General features: G+C 40.4%; 1 protein-coding gene across 2 annotated transcripts in view; it reads left to right on the top strand.

The window, feature by feature from the left end:
- The window catches only part of LOC139952585 (uncharacterized), a 31,200-nt gene extending 17,012 nt beyond the window's left edge, over positions 1-14,188 (top strand). For both annotated transcript variants that reach the window (XM_071951768.1, XM_071951769.1), the window contains 6 exons: positions 2,315-2,623; positions 3,560-3,704; positions 10,772-10,966; positions 11,288-11,433; positions 11,864-12,077; positions 12,542-14,188. In XM_071951768.1, the coding sequence (XP_071807869.1) occupies positions 2,339-2,623; positions 3,560-3,704; positions 10,772-10,966; positions 11,288-11,433; positions 11,864-12,077; positions 12,542-13,953 (2,397 nt within the window). In that variant the 5' untranslated portion in view covers positions 2,315-2,338 and the 3' untranslated portion in view covers positions 13,954-14,188. The remainder of the gene's footprint in view (positions 1-2,314; positions 2,624-3,559; positions 3,705-10,771; positions 10,967-11,287; positions 11,434-11,863; positions 12,078-12,541) is intronic.
- The last annotated feature ends 956 nt before the right edge of the window (positions 14,189-15,144 follow it).

Genomic DNA, 15,144 nt, shown 5'->3' with positions numbered 1-15,144 from the left:
TCGCGATGCAGCTGTCTTTGGGACGCGTATACGCTGCTCGTTTCAATGCCATCCAAGCGTCTCAAGTTGTCTGGTGGAAAACAAGGGTTGTGGGGGGGGGGGTGGGAATGGCATGGGGTGAATTGCTTGAGTAAATAAAACCCAAGAATACCTCTTTTTAATGTGTTAAAATTCAGGATTTGTGAGGATAAAAACATCATACGTCTTATTAGTTAAAGGGGAGGTATACGTTTGGAAATCACCCTTTTAAAACTAATTGCAATCAACACTTTTGGTTGTAGAAACCTCAGCTCCCGGTAGTATAAATCATTTTGAGTAAACATTTCACTTAGAAGTTTGTACACAAAATATCAGTGTGTATGAGAAGAATTAGTGTCAGTAACGCTTTTGGTCAAAACCTTTGGTTATCGGAAACCTAGAGCAGCTGTCAATAGTAGTAAATCATTTTGAGAAACATTTCACTAATAGAAGTATGAATAACAAAATATGAGTTTTAAGATGGTCTTTTATGAGAGGCGTTAGTGATATGTAACGCTTTTGTACTCCTTTTAGGGGTTAGTCAACTGCGTACAATGTAAAAGAAATTGTAAATTTGAACGATGTCGACCTTTTGGTTGTTTTTTATTCAGATTAAATAACCCATTAATAATAATATTTGCTCTGGAGTTTCGGCGATAGCCTGTTTCGTAAACAGTGCCTCTGTTTTGAAGGCAGTTAAAGTCAGTTATAATCTCAGTGTATGTGATAACCAATTCCCACGCAAAATGTTTTCAAAGCGGACTTACGCTGAAGACGCAGCAGCCTTTAAACTTTCACGGGCTGTTTGCATTCCTTGCTTCTCGGTTCTGGGCCAAATTCCATAGAGCCACTAAGAACAAAAATTTGCTTAGCATGGAATTTTGGCCTTCATAAAAACTGGATTTCTAACAAAATTTCCACGTGATTTTTAGGATAAGCAAACAACAGCTGGGTATCATGTGTTTTTTTTTTCAAGGAAAACATTTCATGCTAAGCAAATTTGTGTGCTTAGCAGCTCTATGAAATTGGGCCCAGTTATGTTTACATACATCATTAATGTCCCTACACTGGCTACGACTTGTGTCATTTCTCAAGAGGCATTTTATAGGCAACCAGTTCCAGGCAATCTCCAAGAAGAGACGCTATTCACATTGGAATGTTCGCATATTATTCTTGGTGATTGTAAAACATTGTTCGAAAAAGGACTCGTGTGCTGCCAAAATAGTCCCGTTGCTTGCACTGGAGTTGGTTACCAATATTTTCCATTGCCCTTAAATTGTCTTTTGATATGCAAACATTTTTCTATGGTGTATGTTGTCGCCGTTGATTTCGTAAAATACGAAAGATTGACGCTAAAAAAAAACAGCACTTTGAATTTTTTATTTTATTGTTCTATCATAAAACTTGTTTGTTTCCGGAAACATGCCGGTATAGGCGTCCCATTATTTATTTTTTTGATTAAACTGTTGAATTGTTTTGCTTGTTTACAAAAAGAACTAAACGTATATAGTCAAGCGAATGAGGAGGTGGGTGTTTTCATTCATTAAATCGGTCAACTCATAAGGAAATGTAACCATGAAATGAGTAAAATAATTTTTGAGACAAATTACTCGAAGGTCACTGGGACCCCCCCCCCCCCCCATACAGAGGGAAAAGCTTCAAGAGTCAATACAAAATCCCCCCTTTTCTGTAAAAAGTTGTAAAACTTAAGTATTTGTCGTGTACTTTTTAGTATTTAGCATTTTGCACTGTATGCTATGGGAGGGTATTTAGTGTGGTGCAGCCCTGAAGAATGTATCTGTACCGTAGTAATCTTGTCATAGCCACTTGCCAGTGGTGCCAAAAAGTCACACAAAAATCCCTTTTTCCACCAACATGGCTACTCATCACCCTATATGAAAGCCAGCCTAACCTACAGTGGTGTTTAGAAGTAAAAACAACACTGTCACGGTAAAGAAAGCGTCACCTCTGATTTGCCCGAAGTCATTCAAACCTAGTTACGGAGTCAACAAGGTAGGCGTTACCCTTTGGTTTGGGCACGCGTACGGTGACCACTGGAGTCAGCAACTCGAGGCACGCGAACGGGACAAATAGCCCGCTATGAAGTCATCAACAGGCACGCGAATGGGACAAATACCCCGCTCGCGTGCCTGGTGTTAAACGCAACGGGTCACCGAGCACGTGCTTTGCCGATCGAATTGAACAATAGTTCATAGTTTCTAAAGAATAAACCCTAGCCTCGTCCTATTGTTTACACTCTCTCTCTCTCCAACATGTTTCTGTTGTTCTTCGGCAGGGGTCTCCGAGCGGATATAGGGGCATGGAGCAAGTGGATCGAGGCACACTTGAGGGGTTCAGACCTCACCAAGAGACGGGTAACATCAGCGAGTCTGACGCGCAACAGGTCGCCTGCCAGAGAGCCGATTGTACCCCCGCGACATCTTCAGCAACATCCACGAACGGAGGGGGAAGTTTTGCGGGTGAGACGGCACAGAGCAAGACCACTACCCCAACGCGCTGGTCCAGTAGGAGGGCAGGTAGCAGGAGCAACAAAGCTGTAGATAGGGACGACTTCAAAAAGCAGAAGAAAATGCGCATAGATAAGGTCAGTTCCCAGGAAATAATTTGTTTAAACTTTTTTTTTTTTTAGTTTTAAGAGATTCAAACTGAACCGTTAATTTGATTGAAACTCGCATTCGAAAAAAAGCACGAGAGCTGTTACAATTCGAATTTACATATGTAATAAAAATGATAATATCATATTTACCACTTCAATTGTGACATTTCTCCAGGTACAGCAACTCCCCAAAAGCCCTTCAGGTTTAAAGTTTGTTCACCCATCGACAGTAAATAGTCGTTAAGTTGTCTTACACGTTCAGTAGCTACGTCATCGTGACAGCCTCTTGATGTGCTCCCAACCCGACGGCTTTTGTTTTTATTTTCTGCTGCGTGCAGGCAAACGCAAAGCACTTTCTCGTAACTTGTTGTTGGGGTACAAACAATTTTTATGACACCACCACTTTTTGATTATTTGTACTTATCAATGTTAAAAAAGTTTGAGGGCTTGCGAGCAAATTTGTACCTCTTTAAAGGCACTGGACACTATTGGTAATTGTCAATGACCAGTCTTATCACTAGGTGTATCTAAACATATGCATAAAATAACAAACCTGTGAAAGTTTGAACTCAATTGGTCGTCGAAGTTGCGAGATAATAATGAAAGAAAAAACACCCTTCACGAAGTTGTGTGTTTTCAGATGCTTGATTTCGAGATGCAAAATCTAATTTTGAGGTCTCGAAATCAAATTCGTGGAAAATTAATTTTTTTCTCGAAAACTACGTCACTTCAAAGGAAGCCGTTTCTCACAATGTTTTATACTATCAACCTCTCCCCATTACTCGTTAGCAAGATCGTTTTTTATGCTGACAACTATTTTGAGTAATTACCAACAGTGTCCAACGCATTTAAGCCATAAATGTCGACGCTGCTTTATTTACGTCACCTTTATTAATCCAGTTTTTTTTTTCTTTTTTTTTCCAGTTTGACGATTTCTTGGAATGGATCGACGGGGATGCTGCCTTGAGGTATCATCCGAAAGATGCTGATGCACGGAAACACCTCAGTGGTTGGGCCATGCGCAACACCAACAACCACAACAAGAAAGTGCTTAAAAAGTCTTGCCTAGGTGAGTCATTTTGTCAAGTATATATCACCATTTTACTGATGGCACGCCATTGTGTTGAAGAAGCAAGCAATACAACGCAGGGCGTGAACAACTTGCCCCAGATTCATCGAGCTGTCAGTTTCATATGAGCTGTCCGAGCACAAATACTAGCTTAGCATAGCAAATTATGCTTACCAGAATGAGGTTACCAACCAAATTGCCATGTTACAAGCGCAATTTGTGACAGGTATCTTGCTCATTACTGCTTAGTAGATAATTTGTTAAGCAATTATTGTCTGCTGAAGCGGCTCTATGAAATTGGGCACTGTTTTTCACAGCTTAACGAAAGAACGGGGAAACAGCGGGCTGCTGGTCGGTGGGCAACCGGGCGTTTGGGCTCGAAAACCCGCTTGCAATAGTAGGCTATGCTGGGTTCGAACATTTATGTTGGGGCTACCATATGATTTGTATAAACTTTGTATGGAAAAGGGGTTTACTTAAAACTTATGCAGATATTTTTGGTAGGACTTCATGATGGTAGTTACTCCACAAATTAATGATCATGAAACGACTTGTCGTGAACCAGTGTTCGGTCGTTTATATGCACATTAGTTGAAGTTATATCTGTATAAAATTCACGACAACTGTTACATTATTGTTTATCTCTTTTTAATAGATTCGGTTAAAACCCTTTTTTTTGGGGGGGGGGGGGGGGTAAATATGACTGTACCTGCCTTCGGTCTGCAGTCCGCTCAGACGCAAGTCAGTTGTCCTGAGCGTGCTTTCGGCATTGTTACCGACCCGTGGCACTTCTTACTCTACCCTGGGGCGTTGACTTGCGGCCTTGTGCCGAGGCTGTTTGCCACTAATACTGGGTTGTATTCACGTAGGTGTCGGCCACACGTGTCGGCAGTTGCTCCAGACAAGATTTTTTTTCTAAGAATGATAAAATTCTCTCCATTAAAAAGAAAAAGACAAATTTATCAACACGTATGCTGTATTTTTAACCTTGCAGAGTTGTGGTTTGTTGTTGATGCTATAAACATAGGGATTGTGTTTTATTATGATGGGTATGGTGGATTAAACGCTATACAATAATTGGGTTTATTATTTCGGGGTTACAGTTCAACTAAATCGAAACGCAGTTCTGCTTTTCAGTTTCCTTTTTTAATTTCGCAACCAACATTTAATAGTGTTGCCTTTGCCATCCAAGTTCCCAGGGCCTTGAGGATTTAGCTCAAAATTTCACTGACTTTATCCAAACATTTACTGCTTTGGATTAAAACAAAAAACTACCGCAAACAAACAACAATTGTTTCTAGCGTTAAAATTCCCCCAATATTTTTGTTTAAACTTGTGATGGAGACAACTCAAAAGCAGGTGTTTTTTATTTCATGTGTTTTTTAAGTTGATTGGGGTCTTTCGAGGGCAACTTGCCAGAATTAAATTATTAATATTACCGCGAAAGAAAATAATAATGGATAAGTTCGAAAATTGGGTACAGAATTGTGTAACTGCTATCAACTGTTTGTGCCCGTTATGGGAGCGCAGTCATACAGAACTATTGTGTCGATAAGTTGTGTTAATTCTTTTGTACTTTTTTGTGTACAAAATTCATTGAAATGATGTACGCAGAGGGAGTGAGCGAAAAACATGAAAAGAAAGAACCAAAACAAAAACACGCATCTGTCGCTGCTCACAAAATGCTTATTATGGCAATTTGGGCTAAACTTGTTGGGGAAAAAACGAGAATGAGAGAGGAAAGGGACGCTTTGGAAAGATGACAAATTACTCAAGAGAAAACAGACGCTTTTACGGACGGTTGGTCATAGACAAGGCTCTTGTTGTGCCGCAGGGACTAGTTTTTTTTTCAGGGGGTGGGGTTGTTGACGCCGTGTTTAGCATTAACGAAACCCCTGGAAACAAGATCGGTTTGTTGCCCCCCTTCCGAGCGATGGAGGGAAAGTTATGAGAAAAATGCATATGCAGGGGGCCTTATTGATTAAGCTTAAGGGACAGAGTGGGCACGGAAATTTATTACAAATGAAAAGTTCCAATTTGTAATCCCTCGTAAAACCTCTTTTGCTTTCTCTGCTCACTTGTTGCTGTCCCTTGCTGTTTGCCCGAATTGAGGGTATGGCAGTTCCCCCCCCCCTTTCCCTTGTGTAATACGCCTATGGGTAGATGTGTAGGGGGGTTCAACAATAATCTCAGATAAAAAAAAAATCAAATTTTGATTGAACACTTTATTTTAAGAGCGACCTCTTACTCTTTCTGTTGCCTCTCCCCCTTTAATGTTCTACTATCAAACTAATTACAATTGAGTATGAATTAAATAGAGAATTATAACCCCGGACGAATTTAGTAGTCCCTCTTTCACTTTTTATTGATTGAATCGGATGGACTTAGCCGTACTTTAGAAGGGGGGGGGGGGGGAAGGGGCAGGTGAAGAAAAGGCAACCAGTATAGAGCCAGGATTCTGGTAGTCGGTCAGCCATTGTATAACCACCGGGTACTCCGTCTTTATGAAAGGGATTATAATGGTTACGCTGGCGCGTACGTGCAACAGGCATCGATTATTGAATTATAAAAATGAAGGACAAAAAAAAACCCAGGATTTGCCGGCTTTAACGTCAAGTGTGTACGGAACTGAAATGGGGGTGAGCATAAATCCGGGCGTACTATCCGGATTACAAGGCCGCATCCGTCCGGTACGGAAGATGGTAGTTTGTTTATTGAAAAGTCCGGATTGAAATTATTCCGGGTTTAATTATCTCCTGTTTATCTATTTCGCGCTTTTGTTTTATTTCATCCGTATTGATTCTGCTAAATACCATATTCGCTGAGTTCATTTCAGATGATTAATTTGGGATTGCTAAATCACAAACAATGAACATATATATTGGCTTTATATTTCCTTGTTTTTAGCATTTATTTTATTTTATTGTAACTTTCCGAGAAAAAAAAATATGTATTTTTGTTTAACTTGAAACAAAAATTAGTTGCAAACTGCTCAGCAACAAAGATATGACAAATAAATACAAACGAAAAAAATTGCCCCGCATTCAGACACTCCGATTTTTGTAAGTACATTTTCTCAGAAATACTCTTTGTTTGTATATGAAAGCCCAGACCGAATGCCTGACTGTGATGTCTGTTGCCAATCAGCTCGTATACAAAACAAGACATAAAATACACCCTCATGTTTTTCGTCACTCATTTATTCATCGTGTTTTCTTTCTTCACTGACGGCAAAATAACAGTTCAAGAAACTTTCTCCTTTCATGCCATTATTGTTATTTCCTCTTTTTTTACGCATCTGTTAACATTTGTTCAAATTTTGTTTTTAATTGATATTTTAAGGTAACCACATGGCTAAGTCTGGTAAAAATGTACGAAATTTAACCCCCCAAAACGAGGGAATTTATTTTCAGAATTGTATTATTTTTAGAGTGTTCTTTTATGAGCGTTGTTGTGTACTCATTGAGGTTTTACTAACAAAAATATGTAAACATAATTGAAAGGGGGCATCTGGGCTGTAAGTAGGGGGTGGGATAGGGGTGTGTAGCAGACCATGAAGCAAGGCAGCACCGCTGGTCCTCTCGACCGGGGGGGAAGCGAGCCAGGAACACCGGGTCTTGCCAGCTGATAACTCAGTAGGACAAACAGACCCAAATGCTTCAACCAAAATGTGAGGGTTATTTTTATTTCACCCTCACTGAGCCTGAAGCGACTTGATTCATGTCAACAACACTCTGACGCTATTCCAGCATAATTACCATTATATTGCACAATACATTATACTAAGATACAATGCACTATGCGTCATTCAGTGTCAAATTAGGCTTATGTCTTCACACAGCAGTCACATATAGCAGCCATAAACAGGGACTTATATTTCGTAGACCTGCCAAGGCAGATAATAGTGTTGCTTTGAATTCTTTTTTTTTCTGAGCAGAAGTTACTGGAGACAAATTAATTCAATTGAAAACAAATTCAATGTCAACTTTGTTTTTAAGGCTTGAGCAGGCTAATATTAAAATAAATTGATAACAAAATAAATAGAGTAATAAATAAATATTTAATTAAACGAGTAACTCATTATTCAAATAATTTATAACATATCAATAAATCAACTATTTAAATCATAATGAATTAAATTAACTTTTAATAAATGAAAGGAAGTGATACGAAATGAATGATAAATACATCGAATAAATAAATAACATACAGAAGATCACAAATAAATAAATAAACAAAGAAGTATATAAGTAATTAAAAGCACAAACAAACAAATAAATACATAAATAATAACTCTCATCATCATCCTAAACAAACACGACTCTCAGCACCAGATCCCATTCTCGATGCCTTTATAATGTGACGATTTATTAATTCCTTACTGATCTGACTGTAATATATAAACTCAATTCCAACAAGTTTTAACCCGATAGCCCAAATTTGAAATATACACCCGTTAACTCTTTTGTCGTTCCTCCACCTGTTTGGGTAGATGGTTTTGTGTCCTTTTTCTGTATTTCGCGTCATTATTGAAAACTAATATAAAGCAACCCCCGGAACAATTAATCCATTTGGCTAGTTTGACTTCTTGACTTACAAAGTTAATTGGAGCACTTCCTAATGCATTAGTGGAGTTTTTGTTATTGGGGCACTATTATTATAGACACTCGGCTGCAGCTAGTCTCCGTTGCGCGGAAACGCTATCGAAAATAAGTGATGGTTAAAGGCTGTACCTTCGCCATTATGTTTACTGCTACATGACAGCAAACCGAGAGGGGCCCCTCGTTGTTGAATGGGGCGGGGTTTACAGCGAATCTGCACCTGCAAACAATTTCCTTTGAGGGTGAAGCCTATTGCGTAACACTTTCCCCCTAATCGTAAATGTATACGCGCCCGAACCTGCAAACAATTTCCTTTGAGGGTGAAGCCTATTGCGTAACACTTTCCCCCTAATCGTAAATGTATACGCGCCCGAGATTTGACTTTAACAAGTCCCGTTATGAATAGAGAAAAAAAGCATTTTGCAGGAAAACAAAAGAGGCGTAATAACAATCAACGGCCCCGGTGCATTGTTGTGTAATGATGGGGCGAATTAAAATGGTCCGGGGGAAGGGGGTACTCAAACAAAGATCCACAAACAAAGATTTCATTAAATACGGAAAAAGAGGGGATCTATATCTGCATTTTACTATCATCTTCTTCTTTTAGTATGACGGTGACACTGCAAAAAGAGGCACCAGTGTTTCAGCGGGCACTCGCTAAAAACAATAAACGGATGAATACAAATACTGCCAATAGCAATTTCACAACCACAACCACAGAATTCTTTCAGATGTCATCGACAAAGGAAGAGTAAACAATCCTGATCGTTGTGGAAAAAGACTTCCTCTAAAGTGTGGGGAAACTTTGTCTAAAGAAAAAAGAAGAAAAAAATGCAGTCGAGAAAATTAGGTTTTAATTGCTGATGATTTCATTATACGTTTGACCTTTTCGCAAACACCCACTGCGCAAGCGCTAACTTTTGTATGAGGTGCATGCTGGTCTAGATACCGATCACACTTGTTGGCTAGCTAGACCAGCATACACCTCATTCCACGCCTAACTCACACGTTTCGAGTCTTTGAAATGTGTTTCATTCTTTCTTCTTAAATCATGACATCTCACAAAACCATCGCTTTGTAACTTTTATAAAAGGCTTTATAAATATTATTTATAACTATACCATTCTAAGCAAAGGTTTCTACAAGCTCTAACCGTCGTTACATATCTTTCTAATAGTTCGAGCACCCCCCCCCCCCCCCCCATTGTGGTTGAAATAATAAGCAACACTTCATCGTTATAACTATATAAGTGGATTGACATAGCTCTGCCACGCGTCGCCTCGTGCGATGCGCGTGCCCACATGCGCTGGACGTACTGCCAGCGGCATGGCCTCAGAATACCCTCTTTAGTTTCCCTGCACACGTGCTGCTTATAGTTCCGTAGATAAATAAAAAACAAACTACACCGTTCTCCCGCGCGCTTAAAAAATCAATGTGGTACGCATCAACAAATCCTAATAGAGCTTTCAAAATGACCGTGTGTTGGGGGGCCTGGATGTGTTCTTATATCAGGCAGATGAGATTTGTCGAGATATGACGAGATATGATGAGGTTATGGGTGGCACTGTGTAAAAAAAAAATTAATGAAGCACGCATCAACAAGTTCTAATAGAGCTTCCAAAATGACTCTGTGTTTGGGCCTGGGTGTGTTTTTTATTATCTGACGAGATTTGTCGAGATATGATGAGATATGATGAGGTTATGGGTGGCACTTCAGTGTAAAAAAAGTCAATATGGCACGCATCAGCAAATCCTAATAGAGCTTTCAAAATGACCGTGTATTGGGGCCAGGGTGTGTTCTTAAATCGGTCAGTTGAGATTTAACGAGTTATGACGAGATATGATGAGGTTATAGATGCCACTTCAGTACTGGTTTAAATCAATCCATGTGAATTGACTAACTATGAGAACTAATCACATGTTCACATGACTACGGAAAGACGTACCACCAGTGATAGGGGCTAGACATGAGTTCAACAGAAGCGCTCCTGTGGTGTGAAATTCATGAACAAACCAAATATTTGCTTTGGTTATATTTATAAAATAGTTCCATGACGATTGTTCTGTGGTGCAGAACAAAACACAGCTGCAGTTGTTAAAAAAAAGTACCACCATTTGACTTCGAAACCCGTATATTATTCTCCGTCGGCGGGCGGACATGCACCCTTGCGTGTCCCCCAGCGGTCCAGCTACAACTAAACACAAATTTCCAACCAAAGAAAGTGTATAATTAATTCAATTCAATTCACATTTATTTCCATACAGTCAATCCAAAACACAGGATTAGAGAATTCATTTACAATGAAATTGCGAACAAAGTAGTTAAATAATTTATGAATTTAAGAATTTTACAGTCACTAACAGAATTTGACAGTAACTAAACGAATGTATCAGGGCATTTTTGGCCACAATGTGATTTTAACTGAGTGATAATTGACACCAAAAATCGTTGTTGTATTTCTCCAGGGGTGTTTGTTTGCAGCAGGTCTTGCCGAAGCCCCAGTGGGGACATAATCACCGTTCGACCGGCGACGTCCGACCGTGCACGCCGCAAGCAGGCCGACAAGAAATGCCCCAGGCCTGGCTGTGATGGCAAGCTCTACCACGTAGCTTGCACTGGGAAAAACGGGTATCCGGTCACTCACTTTTGGCGCGTAACAGGTAAATACAAGGAAATGATTGGATGAAAGAAAATGAATATTCATAGTAGCTTGTACTGATTGGATGGACGAAACAAAATGAATATTCAGTGGTCTGATACTGATTAGATTGAATAAAATGAATATTCATTTGCATGTACTGATTGGACGAAACAAAATGAACATTCAGTAGCCTGTACTGTTGACGAAACAAAATGTTGAACGGTCAGCCAGTAGGAGGGTTGATGATTTAAAATTCCCATTTCTTGTAAATTTTGTCCTATCCACTCTGCTTTCAAGAAAAGCACAATATTATCAGAACATTTTGCTTCTCTTTCTCTAGATGCCGTGGTTGTATTCCAATCAAAAGGCCATCACGATCACCCACGCCCAGACGTAGTGAAGACCCCGTCAGTGGCCAAGATGGCACTCTTCGAGTATCACAAAAACCACAAGCATGAAAGACCTAAGGACATCTGCAAACGAATGGTAAATTGGGATTTTCGTTCAACCTTGAATTATGCTGTACAGACCATGTTTCGATTTCACTTAGAGATAAGACTCATCCTAACTGCAAATATTTCCTGATTGCTGACAGTCTGGTGTCCTTGTAGTAATCCGTAGTGTACTGATAACTCATCTTAAACCCTATTCAAACGACAGCAATTTTAGCACACATGTTTCAAAGCTGTCGGAATCGTAGTTTCGAAAAGGGCCGGCCATAGACTTGTATCAGCCCGATAGTTTGTCAGAAGAGTCGGACTTCAGTTGTTTAACGGTGGTGTACGAATACAACAAGACTAGCCTGTATTTTAAATCGGATTGACGCGTGACTAGTGTTCTACTGATAAAAATCTCTATGACTAGCTTGCCGTGTACATACATTGACCTAACAATGACTTTTATTTGATCAACTTAGGGGGTTCACATCCACAAATCCTTCAGTCGAGTAGATCGCGTTGCGAGGCAGCTCAGAGAGGTACAGAGCGTCCTGTCCAAGGACGACAAAGAGTTCCAGGGGCACGAGGTGAAGGTTCAACATGGATACTCTCTCAGGAGCCCGCTGACGAGGTTGTGGTCTACCCATCACTCCAAGGTCGGAGGTCACGTCGAGAACCATCAAGCCAGACCAGGTTGGTTTAATATTAATATATGCTTCTAGTGCGCATATCCGTGCTTTAATGTACAGTATATTTCTGCATGGTTTGGGACTACGTTTTGAATTACTCCTTTTCCATTGCACCATGCAATGGTTTACAATAATAATAATCAAACCAGGAACAACGGGGCGAACCCCTTCTTCTTTCGTAAAAGTGTTCTTGTTTTGTTTACGTGTATTAAACAACACACTGGACCAATGGACTTACGTCCCATCCGAATGTTTAGAAGAAACATGTGCTTTACACTTGTCTTCGCCAAGCAAGAATAAATGTTTTATGATTAGATAGAAATAATTAGGCACAATCATTATGTGTTACATGTTTGGCTGTAGTCTACTAAAAAGAAAGGCAATAATTGTCTATGTTTTACCTTTTGAAAGCTCTTTGAATTGTTTTCATCTTTATAAAACTCTACTTGTTCATTTTTTCTCGTCTAGGTTTGACCATACCTCCTGGTGGAATACGACACCACTCCCTCAACAACGGGTACCCTGACCAGCCTCAATACGAACAACACTGGACGCCGTCTGGGTCCTACATCCCCCCACAAAACGCACTGCAAGGCGACTACCAACATGGCTACATGACTGGCTTCACAGCGCAGTTACCAACCGGGACCGCTGACTACTACCATAACGGCATGTACGCCGGATACCAGCTATCGTCCACAGGTGACCTCGTCTACGATCCGTCCATCAACTTGGAGGGTTACAACACAGCCCCTAAGACAGAGACTGTCTTTGAAGGAAGCAAGATGACAGAGTTGACGGTCATGAATGAGCCTGGACGTGAGACTAGCGAATCCCTCAACAGCCCACTGAAGCATCTACCACTTAAAGCTAACCCCATGATGCACCAGGTAGAGGAAGTTGGCGGCCATCTTGACAACTATCAGCTAGCACAGACTCGGCCCCTGAAGCGCAGCCTACCTCCTGCCCTACATCACATTGACGCTAAGCAGCCGAAGCATGAGCAACCGAACGGTATGGAGTCTCATCACACTAAACAGACTTCGTCAATCAACATCGACATGTCGTCCTTCTCAGATATCTTCGACATCAGCGCGTCGCTCGGCGAAGAAGGCCTGGCCGGTCGCCCAAAGACCCCCGTGTTCCACCCGGCCTCTCCCCCGGCGAACGAGAGCCCACAGAAGCCGGCCGGTGCCGCGTTGATCAGCGAGGCACCCGCCTCATCCCCCTCAAACCTCAAGGGGGAAATCACTGCTGGGAGCCCGCAGAGCACCCTCTCCGTCTCGGTGGTCAGTTCCCCGTCCACAGTCCACGACACCACCGATCAGGATGCAAGCACAACCAGCCCGGGCCATAAATACCGGCAGATGATCCACCACTCCCCAAACGGCCCCGTCCTCACCCAACTCAGCACCCATTCCCACCCCAACCCAACCAACCCACCTGAGGACGAGAATGGCACCTACATCGACCTACTCGTCTCCATGTATCTTAACACAGACCCAAAAGACAGCGAAAAGCCCATCTCGACACTCAAGAATGAGTTCCACGTATACACTGAGCGCAACAACCAGAAGGGGATGGCGTACAGGACTGAACAGGGCTTACATTTTGCCGCCCACCACCCTGAACACTTCAAATCCCCCACCTCGTCTCAGTTTGACTTCAGCTGGTATGACATGGACCGACGTAGCCAGCACTACAGAAACATGTCCACGTCTCAGGGCAGCTTGCTCAGCCCGCTAAACATCGCTGGCCATTTTGATTACCCCGCGCCGTATATAAAAGATGCCTTTTGCACTGAACCGTCAACAGAAGCCAGTCGTGTTTCATTTATGCGTCACTCACCAGGAAGCACAATTAACAGGCATGTCTACTAAACAAATTTTTCATAATAATTTTCAAGTTGAAAAACTAAAAAACAAAGATGGAATTTGATGTTATGTTGGCATTGGGTGTAAAGAGTATATGGTTTGTTTTTACCCTTACACCGATGTGTTTTCTTAATACTTCCACAAATTCTGTGAAAAAATTCCACAGGCAAATCAAAAAGTAAATAATGGCCTGATGTTTACTCAAGCAGAATCTGGTATCAAAGGCTAAACAACTTTTTTTTATAAAAACTCTGGCAAGGTCAAAACGTCAGGCAATTAAATATTTTTTGCATTAAAATTATTGTCTGCAAATTTATTTTTTGATTTTTTTTTCTCCCTTGTTATCTTAATTCATCAAAACAGGAACATGCTACACGCCTCTTTAAAACACTATTAATTTTGAAAGAACTAGTTTTAACTTTAATCTATACCGCCTTGTTATATTTAAAATGTTATTATTTATTGGGTGAGAACGCGATAAACCTTGCAGCTTCACTTGTTAATATTAATTAAATAGTATATTATTGTTAATATCAATGTAAGATAGATATACATTCAATTTTAAATTGCCATTGAAAATTGAAGATTTACTACATTTTCTACTCCTTTCAACTCAAATTAATTTTCGTTATTTATCACGGTAGCACAATGGCAACATTGGATACACAAAAAAAGAGAATTAAACTAGGGTGCTAACTAACAACACCAAAGTAAGTGTTGTGGCAGTGTTATTCTAATAGTGTTTTCTCTTTTCGTTGTACATCATGGATATGTAACGACACCCTGGTGTCAATTTAACACCCCGGTTTTTAAAGTAAATGCAATCCTTTTTAGACATCTGAAAGCAAACACATTTTGTGCAACAAAGGTGTTTTTTTTTCTTTCAGTATTCTCTTCAAATTTCGATGACCAATTGAGTCAAAATGTTCACAGAAGTATTATTTTATGCGTGTGTTTGGGATACACTTAAAGACTTTGACACAAAAGGTGTCCAGTACCTTTAAAGTGAGAATACATGTACTTGTATTTGACAATTACCAATGGTACCCAGTGCCTTTAAACCAGACACCCTTCCATAATTATATCAGACGAATTGTGTAAAATGAACACAATGCAAGATGAAATTTAGTATTCTGTAGAACGAAATTACCCCTGAATGATTTGACGACTTTGTCCAATTCGCTTTGGGATTATTTG

Source organism: Asterias amurensis, chromosome 20, assembly GCF_032118995.1.
Source record: "Asterias amurensis chromosome 20, ASM3211899v1".
Classification (NCBI taxonomy): domain Eukaryota; kingdom Metazoa; phylum Echinodermata; class Asteroidea; order Forcipulatida; family Asteriidae; genus Asterias; species Asterias amurensis.
Note: the sequence above shows the minus strand (reverse complement) of the source record. Positions and strands in the feature narration are given on the sequence as shown.